At 40.8% G+C, this 18,201-nt stretch overlaps 1 protein-coding gene across 3 annotated transcripts; it reads left to right on the top strand.

Moving 5' to 3' along the window:
- The first annotated feature begins 114 nt into the window (after nucleotides 1–114).
- BAG1 (BAG cochaperone 1) lies at nucleotides 115–17,692 on the top strand. Of its 3 annotated transcripts, none has more exons than XM_053991027.1 (7): nucleotides 120–260; nucleotides 4,110–4,238; nucleotides 4,377–4,459; nucleotides 5,169–5,282; nucleotides 5,787–5,894; nucleotides 11,943–12,005; nucleotides 14,774–17,692. In XM_053991027.1, the coding sequence occupies exons 1-7, from the start codon at nucleotides 218–220 to the stop codon at nucleotides 14,840–14,842; spliced, it is 609 nt and encodes a 202-aa protein (XP_053847002.1). In that variant the 5' UTR covers nucleotides 120–217; the 3' UTR covers nucleotides 14,843–17,692. The 3 variants fall into 3 exon arrangements, with proteins under 3 accessions (XP_053847010.1, XP_053847002.1, XP_053846992.1); XM_053991017.1 differs by having other exon boundaries at nucleotides 14,350–14,866; XM_053991035.1 differs by lacking the exon at nucleotides 5,169–5,282 and having other exon boundaries at nucleotides 115–260; nucleotides 14,350–14,866.
- Nucleotides 17,693–18,201: the final 509 nt, after the last annotated feature.

Raw genomic sequence — 18,201 nt, 5'->3', positions numbered from 1 at the left:
TGAGCACACGATTCGCCAGAGGCGGAGCCTGGCTTGGGACGGGGAAGAGCAGATCCCGTTCACGCCCCGGCCGCGTCCCTGCTGCTGCCGGGAGCCGCTCGGCGGAGCGGCCCTGAGAGCAGCCCGGCAAAGCGGCATTCCCGTTTTCCAGCTGCGGAAGTGACGCGTTCCGGGCGCGCCCCGGCAGCGCCGCCGACGGTTCCTGTGGCGGGGCGAGATGGCGGCGCCCGGAGTCCCGGTGACCGTCACCATCACTTACAGTAAGCGCCCGGGGCAGGGGCGGCGGGCGGGGGGCGCTCCCGGCCCTTCCCCGCCCCTCTGCCCGCGATCCCCGCCCGGCCCGGAGCGGCACCGGGCGCCGCGGGGCGGGCGGGCCGCGGCTGCACCGGCGGTGGGGGCGAGCGCGGGCGGCCTCGGCGGGGCACGGCCCGGCCCCCGCTCGGCCCGGGGACCATCCCGGCTGCTGCCGTGAGGCTTCGCTCCTTACTGGCCACGGCTTGCCGGTGTCTCCTCCAGCTGGATCGCAGGCGTAGATGTGCTGCAAGGGTGGTAGTGGGAACAGGTGATACGGCGGCCTTTGCCAGGGAGCGCAGAGCAGAGGTCGTCTGGGGGCGACGAGGATCTTGGGGGGACTGAGGGAGCTGGGCCTGTTCAGCCTCGAGGAGAGATGACAGAGGGAACCTCATTGATGTGAATGAATATATGAAGGGGGGATGCCAAGAAGATGGAGTCAGGTTCTTCTCAGTGGTGCTCAGCAATAGCACAAGAGGCAATGCACAGGAAGTTACACCTGAATATGAGGAAGAACTTCTTTATTGTGGGAGTGACTGTGCCTTGGTACAGCTTGCACAGAGAGGTTATGTAGTCTCCCTCACTGGAGGTATTCAAGAACTGTCTGGACACCATCCTGTGCCACGTGCTCTAGGATGACCCTGCTTGGGCAGGAAAGTTGGACCAGATAGCCCACTGTGGTCCCTTCGAGCTGATCCATTCTGTGATTCCGCTGTATGGGTAATTTTCATTTAGATTAAATATATTGCTGAAGTCAGCACTGCATGTTAACAGCAGGTGCTACCCAGTAGGCTTTCTTCTGGTTTGTTCAAGAGGCTTGGATGTTTGCAGCTAGCGAGCTGCAAGGCTGCAGCAGAGAGTGGTTTCTTCCGTAGGACAGGTGGGTGCTGACCTGATGGAGTGGGTCACTCAAAGGCCAGCTGAGTTGGGCTTTTTTTCCCCTTGAAAAGAAAAATCAGAGAAGGGAGAAGAAGGTGGAGGGGACGATGTATCTATAAACAAATATAAAACCTTACTGTAAAGGGGTGAGAATAGCTTGAACACCACAGTTCTTAAAAATAAGATTGGGAAACACCATGGTTAAATTTTGGAGTGGATCTCAGTGAGACAGTAGGAGGAATGAAGAAGATAGTAAGGTATTAAATCAGAAAGATGTTCTGCTGAGTTTTGTTAGCAAAAGTTAGTATTTTTTTATTGTATTAAAAAAAATTGAATAATAAATTCTGCCTTTGGTTCTTTTGCCCTATGTTGGTAATGTTGTTTCCATCTCTAAAGCTTGTTGCTTATTTCTGATTCTCATTTGTGTTTTCAATTTGTGTTTCAAATTGTTTTGTTAAAATGTTTCCTTTATCACCTGGTAGTTTTATTTAAGAGTCTTTGGTGAGGAATTTTGTGGAATAATTTGTTTGAATCATCATGATTCATGTGCTCCCTGGTGCCTTCAGAGAGTTCCATTTGATCTGAGGGGTTTTCATTTTGCAAAGATGTCAGCAATTTAATGATTTGACATGTTTATAATTCTAATGTCTTGCTGTTTGGCAAATGTCAAGAGAATGTTTCTGTCTTTCCAATTGTTTTCTTACCTGATAATGACTTCATCATTAACAGATAGCAAATAGAAGCCTTTGTTCAGCTTGGGCTTCATCTGTGTGATTTACACCTGCAGCTGTCAGATGCAGCTTGACCACTTTGCACAGAACATCTTTAGTAAAGTTTTGTGTGCGTGAGTGTAAGTGGGGAAAGATGAAAATTAGGGCTGACAAAAGGAAGGACAGTAGACCCACAAGTGTGACTTGACAATCTGCAAGTGTGGTGGGCGGGCCCTGGCTAGACATCAGATGCCCACCAAAGCCACTCTGTCACTCCCTTCCTCGGCTGGGCAGGGGATAGAAAATACAACAAAAGCTCGTGGCTTGAGAGAAGGGCAGGGAGAGAGCACTCACCAGGTCATGGGCAAAACAGACTTAACTTGGGAACAATGCAGTTTATTAACATTCAAATCAGAGTAGAACAATGAGAACTAAAAGAGAAAAAATTACTTTTCCCCCGGCTTAACTTTCCTCCTGAATTCTCTAATTCCTCCTGCCTGAGCAGTGCAGGGGAATGGGGGCTCTGGTCAATTCATCACACTTTGTCCCTGCTGCTCCTCACACTCTTCCCTTGCTCCACGTGGTTTCCTCTTATGGATTGCAGTGCTTCAGGAACAGACTGTTCCAGTGTGCATCCCCCACAGGGTGACAAGTCCTGCCAGCAAACCTGCTCCAGCATGGCTCCTTTCTCCATGGGCCTGTAGGTCCCTGCCAGGAGCCTGCCCCAGCACAGGCTTCCCACAGGGTCACAGCCTCTCAGGCATCCACCTGCTCTGGTGTGAGATCCTCCATGGGTGGCAGGGGTACAGCTGCTTCACCGTGGTCTTCACTCTCTGCAGGGGAATCTCAGCTCTGGCACCTGGAGCAACCCATGAGTTGTTTTTTATGGTGATTTCACTCTGCTGTGAATTTACAGTAAAATTTGTTTACGGTCTCTCCAAAGTGGCACTCATGATTTGTAATTAAACTGGTTCTACTGTTACACAAACTTCATCTGTTTTTTTCCTCAGTTAGTGTTTGTTTTTTTTTTTTTTCCCCTCTCAATTGCTCATGGGCAAAGCCCTCATACAAAGCAGTTGTATATATCAAAATAACCTTTTGAAATATGTTGAGGTTGTGTTTTGTGGTTTGTTTTTTTCCCCCAAAACAAACTGATAAGAAGGGCTGTTTATGGAAAATGCTTGGGTGAGAGGGACATAATGTGATTTTAAGCTAAAAATTTTATTGGAATAACAAATTTTGTTCAAGCTTTAAAATATTTGAGGCTATAGTGTCACTTGTCACGTGACTGTGAGAGGCTGGAGCATTTTAAAAGCAATTTTTCTAGCACTCTCCATTGTAAAAGATACGTGCACTTTAAATTAGTGGCGTGAGAATAGTTTTTCTTCTGGTATGTGTTAAGTTCTCTCTTCCTGCAGAGTAAAAAATGCCTGTTTTGATTTCCCGTGCATTCAGAGGTGGTTGATTCCTGTGGGTGCTTTCAGATTGACAGACTTCATGTGTGTGGAAGCAGAGGGTTGTAGAAAAGGTCTGTTGCAAAGCAGAGATTAATAGGCATACTCCTTTTTCCCCCGAAGAACTACCTCCTGTTTGCATGCAAGTAATCTTAGGGAGTCTGAATAGGAAGTGGAAGGTGACAGATAAGCTGGGACTTCTGCAAGTGGTTATGTCTGCTTATCAGTACTATATGGGGAGAAATAGTTTTTGTACTCTGAGAATACTCTCTGGTTGTTGGTGGAGATGAAACAGGCTAGACAATGATCCCTTGAATCCCAATGATTCTCATGTTTGAGAAGAAGGGAGCAAAGGAAGTGATAATTGTCTCAGATACCAAAGACTCATGTCATTAGAAGTTCCGACAAGTAGGAAATGGAATACATCAGGAAGGTGTGGGCTTTCATGCTTTAACTTGTGGGATGTCTGGACACCATCTGTACTCTTAAAAAGAGATAGGGAATAATATTTAGCAGGAGCTAAATGACGCCAGTAAAATACACCCAGTGAAGCTCTTCTGGTTATTCCAATGTAAGCCAAAATTTTCAGCTGAGGTCAATCACTTCAAGAGGAAGGAGATGCAGTAGAATAATTTGATTGAAAATTATGATTCTACATGAGAACCTGTCATTTGAGAACTTTCTGCATTAATGGTGATAAGTATTAGAGATGAATTCTCTCTGTAATATTTTCTAGGTTATAATAGGTATTACTGCTAATCTGTTTTTCTACTAGGTAATGAAAAGCACAGTATTCAAGTTGCTTCTCAGCGAGAAGATGGTGAACCTACACTACAAGACATGGCTGTACTTATTGAGCAAGTCACTGGAGTTCCAGTTCCTTTTCAGAAACTGATATACAAAGGTAACTTATAAATCTGCCATGTTTCTTAGAGATGATGAGCTTTCATCGGGTGTCCATGTTTTCAGTGTCTTCAAAAAGACATTCTTGTGCCACTAACTATACTTAAACTGTTTTTTTCCTCTCTTGTTGTTCGTTTAGGAAAGTCTCTGAAAGAATTGGAACAACCATTATCAGCACTTGGTGTTAAAAATGGTTGCAAAGTCATGTTGATTGGGAAAAGGGTAAGCATTGCTTTTGGACCTTTCTTCCCCTTAAACTATCATCATTTTTGTCACTGAGTCAGCTGCTGAACACAGAAACAAGTTGGAGCATTAACCTAATTTTGTACACCTATCCACAAAGTTGAGTTCAGTCTCATGTTACACTGCAAATAACTGCAGTTTATACTTTTCTGAAATTACATTATTGACTGGCTTCTGCTTTACATTATTGACAGGACTCTGCCTAGTCTGTGGTCAGTGCTCATGAACTTTCTGTGCACTGATGACCTTATCTGTTCATCTTATTTTTCTGGTTTAAAAAAAACTTTCCCAACTGTAGCTACTGAGTCTTGATCAACTGGGTTATTTCTGGTGAAATGATTTGTGGCTGGCTTTGCAACTTGAGGATGAGATAATAATTTTATGATGTAAATATTGCCTATACTTTAGAAATGGTAAGTTGACAAGAAAAAAAAATGCACTTTTCCCTTTTCCTTCAAATTAATCTCATTAAATGTGTTTATATACATTACTGATTTAAGTATATTTGTAATTAAGCTTTGGAAGAAGCTTATTTGGTACTTATTGAAATATGGGAAGAATAGCCACAGTGTAGTGTGTATTCTAAACCCTCAGAAGCCTTTATGTCTGTATCAGCACTCCTGCTTTTTAGCTGCATTGTATCTTTATTTGTTCCTTAGTTGTGAATGTTGTACTTTTGAATACACAGAATAGTCCAGAAGAAGAGGCTGAATTAAAGAAGTTAAAAGATTTGGAGAAGTCAGTGGAGCAAATAGCTAATAAGTTAGAGGAAGTTAATAAAGAGTTCACAAGTATCCAGAAGGTATGCCAGTTTTATATCACTTTATATCTTTGCAAAGCAGTTTTGTAGGTATTTCTATGTAAAAAAAAAACAAAACAGATGGGAGATTTTGAGTAGTCAATAATAGGCTGCCCCTCCTAAATATCTGAGAGTCAGCAATAATTCTTAGTGAATTCCAAATGCCATTTACAAGTTTGCAAAATAGAGACATGGCACTGTTTGGAAAAAGGTAAATATTGTTTCATATGGGATAACTTACATTCTTTATATCTGGAAAAACTTCTAGTTCTCTCAAAGTCCAAAGAAGGTCTATTACATGTTTATCATTTTAGTAAACCTAACAGATCTTACATTTACCATGTCAAGAATTGATAAAATACAGAAGAATACAGATTAAGATTTGAGTCCCTATTATGCTTGAAAATACAGAAATAGTAAAAGATGTTTTCTGCTGTTGTAGATTGACAGATTTTCTAAGGTGAGTGTTGTGTAGGGTATAGGATAATTTTGTTTTTTCTTCTTCAGGGATTTTTAGCAAAGGATCTCCAAGCAGAAGCACTAAAACAGCTGGACAAGAGGATTAAAGGAACTGCAGAGCAGTTCATGAAGACCCTTGAACAGATTGATGCCATTGTAAGTAACTAAGCACAGAAGAGGGTCAAATCCCAACAGAAACTTACTTGATATTTTAATGCACTAAGAAATTTATTTTTGGCTATCCAAGTGCTTCACAGTCATTAGTGGATTATAACCTTACATTACATTTACAGACCATAATATACATCTTCTTGTATCAGGTAGTAGCTGAGAGCTAGATGAGAATGAGGGTCTTGTACAGAGATAAATAGAAAATTGCCCCAGCCAGGGTATTTCCTTACTCTGTTTCTCTGTCTGCTGGTCGTTCTCTGTAAGCCTCATTATATAATTAAGATCATAATAGCTTGCTCTGAAGCATTGCATATCAAGATCATAATAGCTTGCTCTGAAGGAAAAATGCTGCTTTTCTGTGGTAGTGGTGTCTTTGGGTCTCCTCCTCAGTACAGTGATCTTCTATTGGATTTTTTTTCAGAAATATGCCATGAAAATACCTATAACTGGTGAAACAAATGTAGTTTAATTTGATGGACTCTATGTAAAAGTTCAGTAGTGGACTAAATCAGAGTAATAATTTGAACTGGCCATCATCAAATGCTATGGAATATGGATGTGTTCCTGGGAATGGTGGAAAGCTTACTAACTAAATTTCCTGCTGTTGTACTGTGAGCCTATGATGATAATGTAGTCTTTCCTGTTTGTTATGCTCTATACTTTTTTTTAAAGTATTGCTGTATTCTAAGTATTTTGAAGTCTTCAAATTTCTGTTTCCTTTTGTACCTCACATAAAGGAGAATATTGTGCTGACAGTTTTTGAATGCTGTTAGGCATAAAGACTTCATATAACTGATTTCCTGCTTGAGGTGGCAGATTTACTACATGTTGTCATGAAAATATCAGTAAGGTGACAACAGCTGTCTCAATTGGATGGGGTTAAAGTTTATTTCTGACCCTTTCAAATTTTGATTCCAAATCCTGTTTGGAAAAAAACTCAGTACTTTTATTCTGGTGTGCAGTTCTGGAACCCAGCAGGCAGCCTTGTAAAACTGTGTCACTGCTTTCTTAATAATCCAAACTCAATTTCCCAAGTTTACTTTAATTCTGTTACTTTTTGTGTGGTTTAAACAGAAAGCATGCTGTGTTGTATCTCCTTGTCCAAAATACTCTAAATAGTACTGGACAACGGATTTTATGTCTAGTACAATGTTTTAGAAGACTTATAATCAGTGACTTGGTGTTTAGATTTGGGAAGTAATGGAGTCCCTGTACTTTTTTTCTTGAGAAAGTGGAGCAGCCAGAGCTAAGACTAATTGCAATTAATTTCTTCCAAAATCTGTAGTAATTGTTTGTTACTTTATTGAATAAGAGCCTATGACATTGAAAAGTTGTTGTTTTGTTTTTTTTTTTTTTTTTTTAATGAGTGAGGGTTTGGATTGCCAGTGATTGCAGTTACATTGCACATATTTGTTTCTTTTAATATACAAAGCTGGCTGTGAGATTTGTCATGAAAACTGGACTAATGTGCAATCTTGCAGATGAAATACATGTAGGTGGGTGGAATCTTTACATAAAATGTGGGAGTTCAGAGTGCTGGTATCACACCAAGTCAGATGAATGGGCCACCAGCTTACTGAGGCAGCACTCAGCTGTACTGTGGTTGTGCACTGTATGGAGGCATCAGTACAGGCTGGTAGTTAGGGATGTGTATGAGCAATAAATTAGTTCCACTGGAGTAAAAAATGGCAAACAGAAACGCAAAGCAGTAAAGTATTTTGTCTTATTGTAGAATTGGTTTATACAAGTAATTAGTGTACTTTTCAGCAGCCAAGTAAAAAGCTAATTGTGACAGCTATTGGACACGCAGAGGTGCTGTTGATTGAGTCAACAGCATGTTAAAAAATTCAGAGGGGAAAAATGTGACTGACTGAGAAGAATGGATGATGCATTGTAGGAGTCAAACATACCAGCAAGCTCACACGATAAATATTAGAGCTTTTTTCTTTGGCAGAATTGTCACAACTCATTAAGGTATCTTAGCTGCTGTGTTATTTGAATCACTCAAAACTATACAGCCTGATGTGAAATGAGATTTGGTTGGTTACAGAGAGATAAGGGTGAGGAAGCCTGCATATTGTTTTCTTTCTATTTTAGGAGTATCACTCTCTTATTAGCAGCAGATGAGCTCATTAATTGGAGGAGCTGAGTTTGGAACTAAATACTTTTAATAGACACCATTCATTCAACAATTGTGAATTTAAAAGATGGGATTTGGAAGGTGGAGAAGTAAGTTTATAGTCATACAGTAGTGGGGTGTGAGAGAAAAAATACAGTGTTGTCACTGCCGGAGGTGTGAAAGGGATGCTTTTGGGTAGAGCATCTGTAACTTAAGCATTGTAACATAAATGTGTTTAAACAGTTACTGCTTTCACTGCATCTTAAAAAAAATTGATTTGTCTGACACAATCAGACATTGCCATAAGCCACAGATCTTAGAAGTTTTCTTCAGGAAGAATGCAGTTGAGTCTTGTTCAATACTTGAAGATTTGTGTGTGTACATTCACAGATGTGCTATTTATTTAATCAGTTAAAACAGAATAGAAATCAAAACACACTATTTATTACAAATCTCAGTGAGAAGAATACAGACAATGCTTTACTTGGTCATCTGGATCAGCTTTTTAAATATCTGAAAGGCTTTTTTAAGAAAAAGCGAAGTTTTTCTGAGATCAGTAGGAAGATTTGAATCCACAGTCATGACAGTATGTACCTGTGAACCAGCTCTGATTTAATGAATGTTTTCACCAATATTGCAGTGTGAGGGCTCACTTTGTTCTCAAGATGGTCTCCTATTAAATGGGAGATTTTTTAATCTAGAAAGACAACATTGCAGAGATTGTTCTAATAATTGAAAAAAGCTTTCTCTTCTGAAATACCAGTCACTGATTTTGTTAACATAAATTCACAACAAATCTGTCAAATTGCCTCTATCAGTATTGAGGGCATTGATAGCACTACTGACTCATAGTTATGCTCTGGTGGCCCATCCTCCTTTCCTGAAGATTTTTTAAAATTATAGTTCCTCTGTAGAACTTACTTAAATTAACAAGCTGTTCTGGTGAAATTTAACTCTCTCCTTGTCTCTGCTGTACTTGTCATTGGATAAATCCATACGAAATTAACATTTCAAGGATTAAAAGAAAGAAGTATTCCGAAAAAAACCCATTACTATGCCTGTAACAAACATTTCCCAGATATCTGGGAAGTTTTTCCACTTACAATAAGATGAGATCCTATTACTAAACTTTTTGAATTTATCCGAATCAATAAAAATGTGAATAAGCATTTCTTACTGTATTTTGTTAATCTCTTAGCATGAGTTGTGAACATGAAATCAGATCTTCAGAAAAAGGTATTTCTAAAGCTCAAGGAGCATTGTCACGTGAAAGAGGAGTTTTTTTCCAGCCCTTTCTGTTTGATTTGCATGTCAGTGCCCCAGGTCAGCTGAGACCCTTGTGCCCCACCAGTCTGTCAGTGTCCTGTTACTGTTCCCTGAGCAGCCCACTTGATGTGAGGGTGGTTCAGCTGACTTGCTTGGGGTCACATGCAAACAGAGAGGCCCCTCCTGGACCTCCACACCTTTAATTGATCTGTTGGTGCCCCAGGCAAGATTCAGGGACAAATTCAGGCCACAACAGCATAAGAGGGACACCCTCCTGGGTATCTGCAGTCAAATACATTACCTGCTGCCAGTGACTGTAAGTGCCCTTGAAGGACTCACTTTACCAGTTTATGGAATAGCCCTCCTTTATTAATACAATAGAAAACTCTGACAGGATTGCTGGTAGTAATATCTGGCTGCAAAAACGTACTTAAAACAATATACTAACCAGCTCTAATCTCCAGTAATGGAGTCTTCCCTATTTTTATGCCATTTTTAACTTACTCTTATACTATTTTTGCATTGAGGTGGAGCTAGAGTGACTCTAGTCATGCATCATGTTCAGTGGGGGGTGGCTGTACTTTGGAGGTGGGTAATGTACTTTGGAGGTGACCTTTGAGGCTGGAGCTATACATTAATATTGTATTTAAGGTAAACTTCAGAATGGAGATGGACATCTGTGATTTTGCCACAGTTGCTGGTTCAACAGCAGGAAATCTTTTTCCTTGCTTGGCTGACAGCTGTTACATGGCTTATCAGCTACAAGGTACTGTTGCTGCAGGTTTGGTGGGACCCTCTGGGGTGTCCCGGGGTGGCCCCTAAGCTGTGAGTTGGCTGGTAGCAGCAGGCAGGCAGGGAGACTCCACATGGCTTCTGAGGGTGCTCATTAGATGAGGGTTTATTGGGGGTCCTACCCCCGGGAGCAGCATGGTTTGGGGGGGGGGGAGGGGAGGGGGAGAGAGGGGCCGAGAGAGCACTGGCCAGGAGAGTGGGCTAAGAGAGAGAGCCTCGTCCCCCCAGCACACTTAACAGGCAGATTCAAAGTGGGCACAGAACAAGATTGGGCCAATGGGGTTACAGACACATGATACTTCAGGGGAGGATCACAGGCTTGGAATAAACCGTACATTTTCGAGGGGTGAGACAGAGCATACAATTTGACTAAAATATAACACCACAGTTCACCCTTTTTTGTTAGAAAAAAAAGATGAAGAGAATTATGACCATTAATAATTTTAAAATGAAGCAGTAAGGTACCACCATGTTCCCCCTCTTGCAGGATTTAGACAGACCCTGGCCATGGTGTCTTGTCTCTTTAGGCCCCCTTAGTGTTTATTTGTGGGAAGTTTATTTGTGGGCATGCTGACGACATTCCATCCAGGGAGCAGCAACCACATTTTCTCCCTATAATTTTCCATAGTGTTATATCTGGGTTGGTAACTTCCCACCATCCTCCATTTCATCCCCCCCTTAGTCTGTATGCTGACTACAGTGTTTTGTAACTTTCCTACCAAGTATCAGTAATGGAAACTAGGTTGTCGCTTTCTACTCCAACCATCATGCTGTTAGGGCTCAAGAGGGAAACACCAGTGAAATACCTCTGAGGAGATAAGGAGTGTTCCTCTAGGGGCGTGACACAGCCCACAGCTCAGCTGAAGTGCCTCACACCAGTGCACACAGCATGGGCAACAAACAGGGAGAGTAGAATCCATTTGTCTGAACAATAAAAGAAAAAAAAACACCTTTTTTTTTTTTGTTTGTATTTTGATTTTTACAAAAGTTTATGTATCTAAACCTCCCAGCTGTGCTCACATTTTGGCTGAAATGAAACAGATTAGCTTAGGTAAACTTGTGTTCTTGGTCTGAAGTAAGGGTGGAAAATAAAAGGTAAACTAGTGAGAAACTCCCAAAATTTTTATGCATTTTCACCAATGAGAACACAGTGTTGTTAAGAATGTTCACATAAACTTTATATAATGATAATCATCTGTACAGGTGTTTTACCTGTTAAGAAAAAAATCATGAACGTGAGCGCCATTCCTCAGTAACACCCCAGTTTCACATAGCTTGAAAAGGACAAAGCATGTAACACTTGCCAGGATGACCTACATGAATGTTATGGGTGGTAGGAGTACAGAAAATGATGCAGTTTGAATTAAATTGAAAGCTGACACTGCGTAACGCTTCGCATCTGTTGCCTTCCATGAGTACATTGCAGAGATGATCAGATGTATAGTTTAGACTGACAATGGCTGCATTACTAATGATACATTCCAGTGATGGCAAGTGATTGAGTGAATGTATTTGTAAGAAATTTGTTCATGTTATAATCTCTGAAAAAGCTCTGAAGAACAGTTAACACACAGGACAGCAGAAAAAGCAGTGTGTGTAGTCTGTTGCTGTATATTCCCTAAAGACACATGGTAGCTTTGCTAGCTCGGTTCTTTGCAGTCAGCCTGCTACATCCCTAGTTTTTTAATAACTTTTTCTTATATATTCTTTCCTGTGTAATCATCCTTACTGAGCAGGCATGGCATTTTCAGGATGCCTATTCAGAGGATTCTTTGATAATTCCAGTTTTTGCAGTAAGTCTAATATGTTCATTTCAGCATTAACCTGCATCAACTTGTTTGCTTATTTTACTACAGAATCTGCCAGAGAATTTCAGTGACTGCAAACTGAAAAAGAAGGGGTTAGTGAAGAGGGTCCAGGTGAGTTTTCTTGGTTTGTGAAAATGAGTTGTTTAGATTTTTTCACTGTTTGTTCTCGTATCTTGTATGACCTCCCTTTGAGAGGTATTCAATAGCTTTATAAAATAGCACACAAAAGACAGTTTTTCATAGGTCATGCTGTTTTCAGATAATACTTGTCATTTACATTAATGGTTTGTCTTATGGCTGCCTGACTATGTGAAGTAATCCTGATAACTTGTAAAGACAACAGGATTGATCATTCCTCTTTTTTTGAATCATAACGGATGGAGTAATGACTGAGGTCTGGGCACAAGGATGCAGTTAACTGTAACTCCTGCTGACCTACTCCTAACCTTGCCAGAGGTGTTCTTTGGAAAATGTAGCTTATACTGCAATGCACCAACTTTCTTTGGAGAGTAGGTCTTTAAGATCTACACAGCAGTGTAGCTATGCTGGGGGTGGAGGGTTTAATTGCTTTGCTATGGTATGATGCTTGTAAATTCCTAGGCATTGTCTTCTTAGAGACCTTGAACTGAAGGTTTGTTAATAAATACTGGAATTCAGCTCCCTCCACTCAAACTTACATAAATGAATGATAATGCTATTTGTATTACTGTTTTTCTTTGTATTGTGCTAGCTTTAGTGCCAGACTGGGCTCCTAAAAATTGTTCTTGGAAGTACCTTGCATTCATATGTAGAGTTGAATGATTTTTTCTTTTACTGTAACTTTATGAAATACCTCCCATTGATGTTTCATAAGTTTTTTAGAATAGCCGTCTATTGTAGAGGAAGGCCCACCAAGAAGTGCTTCATAGGAGAAATGGTTTTAGTTACAGCTTTAGGGATAAAGCGCTTTGTACTCAGTTACTGAGAGAAGTTCAGGTAATACAAATGGAAAGGAAGGTGGTCGCTGGTGTGGCTGTGTTGTGTGGAGGTTCTGAACACAGTCTTGATTCCATGTGCCTAACCAAGGCAGCAAACTTGTACTAGAGTGGTGGCTATCAAACTTCGTGGAAGCTACTGGATCTCCACTCTTGGGTGAAATTACAACAGGAGTAAGTGGGGCTTTAACAACTGCTGTTTAAGCATAATGGATTCTGTTGAGCAGAGATCAGAATTATTTATGTGCTTTTATAGGCACAGCGTAATGCAGCTGTGGGTTATGAACCCTTTGAGGACTCCAGAAGAATTCTAAGGGGTTTCAGACCAGAGTTGTCAACAACAGTTTGTTTTTCCAGAGCAAGAACAAGAAAACAGTGGCAAGTTATGCTTATTATTCTTAAGTATCCATGAAATCAAGGGGAATTCTACTGCTGGCAGTCACACATCTGCTAGGGTGAGAAGATAAATATGAAAGAGTAGCAGCCAGCAACTGCGGTTGTTACCACCTTCACTTTTTCTTTACTTAAGTAATTACAGACATGAGTTGACGACAGCTCAAAGGATTGGTTGGAAATAGGTGATTCAAAGCAGTGTGATAGTTGAGAAACATTCACATGGCACAATAGGTTGCTGCTCTAGAAGGAAAGTGCTTTCTTAATGTCATTTTAATGTAAATAACATGAAATGTCTGGTTTGACTGTCAGAGTCTGGTGCAGACATAGCAAAAACAAAGGTGAGACATGAATAGCTAATGGCAGAATCTTTCTCAGGAAGTGCAGTGTACTTGCATACCTTGGGGTTGGCCTAAAACAGTTTATTACCTTAAAGTGCTGGTGTGTTGTGTTGTGTACAGGCAAAGTGACCAGGGGCTGCTGGCTGCCAGTTGCTCTCTGTGTGTTACTCTACTTGTGAGAATTTGTGGCCAGGTTCTAAGAAAGCATAAGGTGCTGTGGACTGCCCTTTTTGGAATGGAGCCTTCTATCTTTTGAGGAACACCAGCTACTAATGAAGATGAAGGTTCGATTGTGCCTTGTAGTCTTAAGAAGTAGAAAAGGTTTTGGTTTAAGGAAAGCTTGTTTTAAATTTGACTGAGCAGGTTTGTCCCTCCCAGCCTTGGCCTCTGATGTGTTTTAGAAAGGAGCTTAGAAGTCATGTTCCAAACTGAATGAAGCACTAACTTGTCTGAACCTTTGTGTTTCCTATTGTTGTTTATGAACTTTGGATCAACTGAAAATATGTCAGCATCAGGACTGGTGGGCAGCCATGCTATTATCCTTATTAGCCTTATCTAGTGTCATGTTTCTGTTGGATTCTAGGTAAATGCAGATGTGCATAAGCTATTACCAAAACAACTGGAAAGTGGTTTTTGAGTTGACGTCTTCAAATTCACTATAGAAACTGCACTTTCAGTTCCTGCAGAAACACCTCCCGGTGCCAAACTGTGTAAATCCAGTAACATTTGTTTGTTTTTTATTCTCAGGTTTTTCTTGCCCAGTGTGATACCATTGAAGGGAACATTGGTCAAGAAATGGACAAGCTACAGTCAAAGAATTTGGCACTGGCAGAATGAGGCATTGCCTTACATAATTAGGAAACATAATTGCTCTATGAGCAAGAAGAAAAGTTTGCTCTTTGTTTTGGAGCACATACCCAGCTTCCTTTTTTTTTTTCCCTCAAAGCCCAGTCTGTTAGACTGGCAACAGTCAATCATTTCTTGCTGGTTGTCTTGTTTGCCGCTTGGTTAGAACTATTATTTTGAAAAGAAATCCTTCCTGAAGAATGGCTGAGCTAATCTTTGTGATGAATTGTGTATCTTATGGACAATAAGATAATTTAGTTAACTAAGTTATGAAGTTTTCAGTGGTGGGCAATTTTGTCTGATATATCTTTGAATTTATTTACAGCTCAAATCAAAGAAGGTCTATAATCGTACAAGTGCCGAAGTTGCAGTTGTAGGACTTCAGCTAGATTGAAAAAGGCAAACTGAGACAACATCTGGGAAAGTTGAACATTCTAGTAGACAGTTCAGAGCAATAAAAAAACCCTACGCATTTGTATCTACTTAATGTTTGTATGCATTTATAAATATAAGAAAGCTTGACTATAAGGGAGTCGTACCTATTTTAGCCTTAAATTGTCATAATAAATGGAATGTACTGTAACATGTATGGTACTTAATTTTGAGTGGTGCTTTAAGTTGTTACTGAGCTCCTTGATACAGACGTATGTTTTTTACACAGATTTCTGATGTACTGTGGTTTTTATAGATTATTTGTATTTTTATTTTTTGTGTTCTGTCTTATGTTGAGAAATGAAATGAGATTACTCATGCTGCTCAAATACCAAGGGTTCAGTTCAAGCAAGGTATAACTAAGGAGTGATTTTGAAAGAGTTTTTTAATACTTTTTTCTGAATTTACTGAATTCATGATGCTATATTTAATGGGAAAATGCAGTGATTATTCCAGTATGTTAAGGCAATCAGTGAATTTTTATGACATGTTGCAAAGTGACACAGGTTTATTTTAGCAATGCCATCTGTATGAGGGTTATGGCTGAGCCTTGCAGTCACATATGTACTTAACCTTCTCTGTTAGGTGAGAAGTCAGCTTTTGCAGGAGACAGAAACTTGGAGTGGGTGCAGCCAACTTTGCAGTGGTTGCTCAGAGGTTCTGAGCAGGCTGTGGAGCGTGTCAGCCTGTAGGTAACGTAAATGTACAGGAGCTGCTTTTTCACTGATGCTCCTCATTGGGAGGTCAGCCAGATATGCAGGGACTAATAAGGAGCCTCCTTCTGTGCAGGAAATAAACTCTTCATCCCAAATGAGTCAGACTGAGAATGTTTAGAATTGGCCCTTAGGTAGTGAGGCATTATCCATATGTTTTAAGGTTAGCTGTCCTTTCAAGATAAAAATAGGAAATGTATGTAAAAAGATCTTAACTTCTGATAAGTTATAAAGCTTAAATAGTACCTAAGTGTTTTCATTAAATTATTGTCTTTGATGTTCGTAATTGGAGGAACATTTTTTTTTAGTGAAAAATGCCATTGAACAAATGAAGTGATAGCTGTGCGTTACAAAGGGTCGCTTGTATTCTAAAAATGTTGGTTGACCATACCAAGATTTTTGAGTTGCCATGTTTTTAGCTGTTAACCAGTTGCTCCAAGCTTACATTTTTTCCTTAGGAAATTCTCTTATCAGCATCTGTGGAGGATTTTATAGTCTAAACTCCTAGGAACCTTGTCCATCATGTTAGGATTTGGTATGGTAGGACTGTGGAAGTTTTTTCCTAGGCTAACTAGTCTGTCATGCTGCATTTCCCCAGCACTTTAAGGTTAAGAGGAGGAAGCATTGGTTGTAGTCATTTTTGTGAAGCCCTGCCTATCCTGTGGCTGCTTCTGGACCAGATTCAGCTGACTCTTAAACCACCAGCAACACTTGCCTAATTCAGGGAATGCAAAATCAACCACTTTCCTATGATGGAAAGGATCCTCACCCTCCCAAATGTGGGTTCTCTAATGCGTTGAGCTTTCACAGGTGCACGTACAATAAGCAAGAGTCCTCCTGTGCCCATGGAGAGAAGTGAGAGCTGTGGTCATGGCTAGGACTGTGTCCATTTCTGCTGTTCCTGTGTACTTTTCTCTCTTGGGTGAGAACATTTACAGGCAGACATTGTCTTCCCAGGAGTCCTTCCCAGAAATTACTGCTTCCTTAGATATGCTTGTGTGAGTACATCCTCAGCCTGTCTCAGAGCAAGGTAGATTAACTTCAGGATGTTCCATAGCAGATCTTTTGATGGTCTGGTTCTTTGAGGCAAAGAGAGTGATGGTGAACCTCTCCCACCAGCACATCTGTATTCAACAGAGGGTGGGTGTCCTGAGCCAAATTTACCTTGCAGTGCTAAGTGGTTTGCTCTCTAGGACAAAAGTATGTGTATGAAGACCAACTTCAGCAGTATAAATTGTTTTGTCTTCCAAATATAAAAAATGAGTTGATTTGTTTTGGAAAACAGATGGTTGTATTCAGAGTTATCCAAGACATTCTAGAGTGAATTGACTTTTATACTTAGTTTTGGAGAGGGAAGTTGTAAAACATTTTTTTGTCAGAATAGCCTTAAATTCAGTACAAGCCAGCGTCTGTGCTTTTCAAAAGTGCAGCAGACTGCAATTGTGGGAGGATGGGGAAGGAAGATGTGATTTTAAATATTCTTCAGAGTTTGTAAATATAAATAAGCTTAAGCTATAGTTTCACTGATTCTGTAGTTCAGGTGTACTGTGATACCTGTTTTGCTACTGAATCATTTTCTCAGCCCAACAATCTGCACGATCATGTCAAAACAGAAGTTACTCCCTTTTGCCTCAGTTGCACTTATCCCATCGTCTTCCTCCAGTTGCTGTGTTGCTCTGGCTATGTTTACAGACCTTGGATTTGCCATCCTGGCAAAATGTACCACAGGATTTGTCTTTTATCAAAATGGAAATTGAATTGCACACGCCCTTGGCCCATTTTCTCTCCCAGATCCCATGGGCTGGTGTGAGAAGAACCAAACCTGACTCAGGGAAATGTGGAGTCTGGAGCCATGGGATGGGTTGCTCTCTGGAAACAGCACAAAATTATAGTGGCATTCTCCATGACCAAGTCCTCTGGAAGGTAATGTCGCTGTAAGCCTGGAGCAACACTTTTTGACTTCTAATGGACACTCATGGTTTGGAGTGGAGCACTTGACACCGTGGAAGTTGGCACTAGATTTTTTTTTTCCTTTTTTTTGTTAACTCACATTATTGTACTGTGATAAATGAAAAGATAAAAATAAAACATGGAAAGTTCTCTGCTGTCCTTGGTCATGTTGTAGTCACTAAATTCTGTATTTGGGCTGTATTTTAGCGGAGAAGGCACACGCTGCTCTGGCTGGTGCTGCCGTGTGCGCTGTGCAGGGCAGCGAGCGGGGCCTCCCAGAGGGCGCCGTGATTTGGGGCCTCCAGTGTTCCCAGGATTGGCAAAGACATGAACTTTAAAAAAGCCGAGCTTTTTTTTTTTTTTTTCCAAACAAAAGAACATAAAGTACTTTACACGGTTGTGTTGCACACCGTGCACTGGAACAGGGTGTCCAGAGAGGGTGTGGAGTCTTCCTCACTGAAGATATTAAAGAACCACCTGGACACAGTCCCGTGCCGGGCAGGTTGGACCAGATGACCCACTGTGATGCCTTCCAACCTGACCCACCCCGTGATTCTGTGTTTTCTAGATCTGGACGTATGGGATGTAATGTTTATTATTTTTTACTTATTTTGGTGGTTTGGCGTGAGGGGTGGAGTACGTTTCAGGCAGTTTATTC

This window comes from Vidua macroura, chromosome 1 (genome assembly GCF_024509145.1).
Source record: "Vidua macroura isolate BioBank_ID:100142 chromosome 1, ASM2450914v1, whole genome shotgun sequence".
Classification (NCBI taxonomy): domain Eukaryota; kingdom Metazoa; phylum Chordata; class Aves; order Passeriformes; family Viduidae; genus Vidua; species Vidua macroura.
The sequence above is the reverse complement of the archived record's forward strand: the minus strand, read 5'-3'. Positions and strand labels throughout refer to the sequence as shown.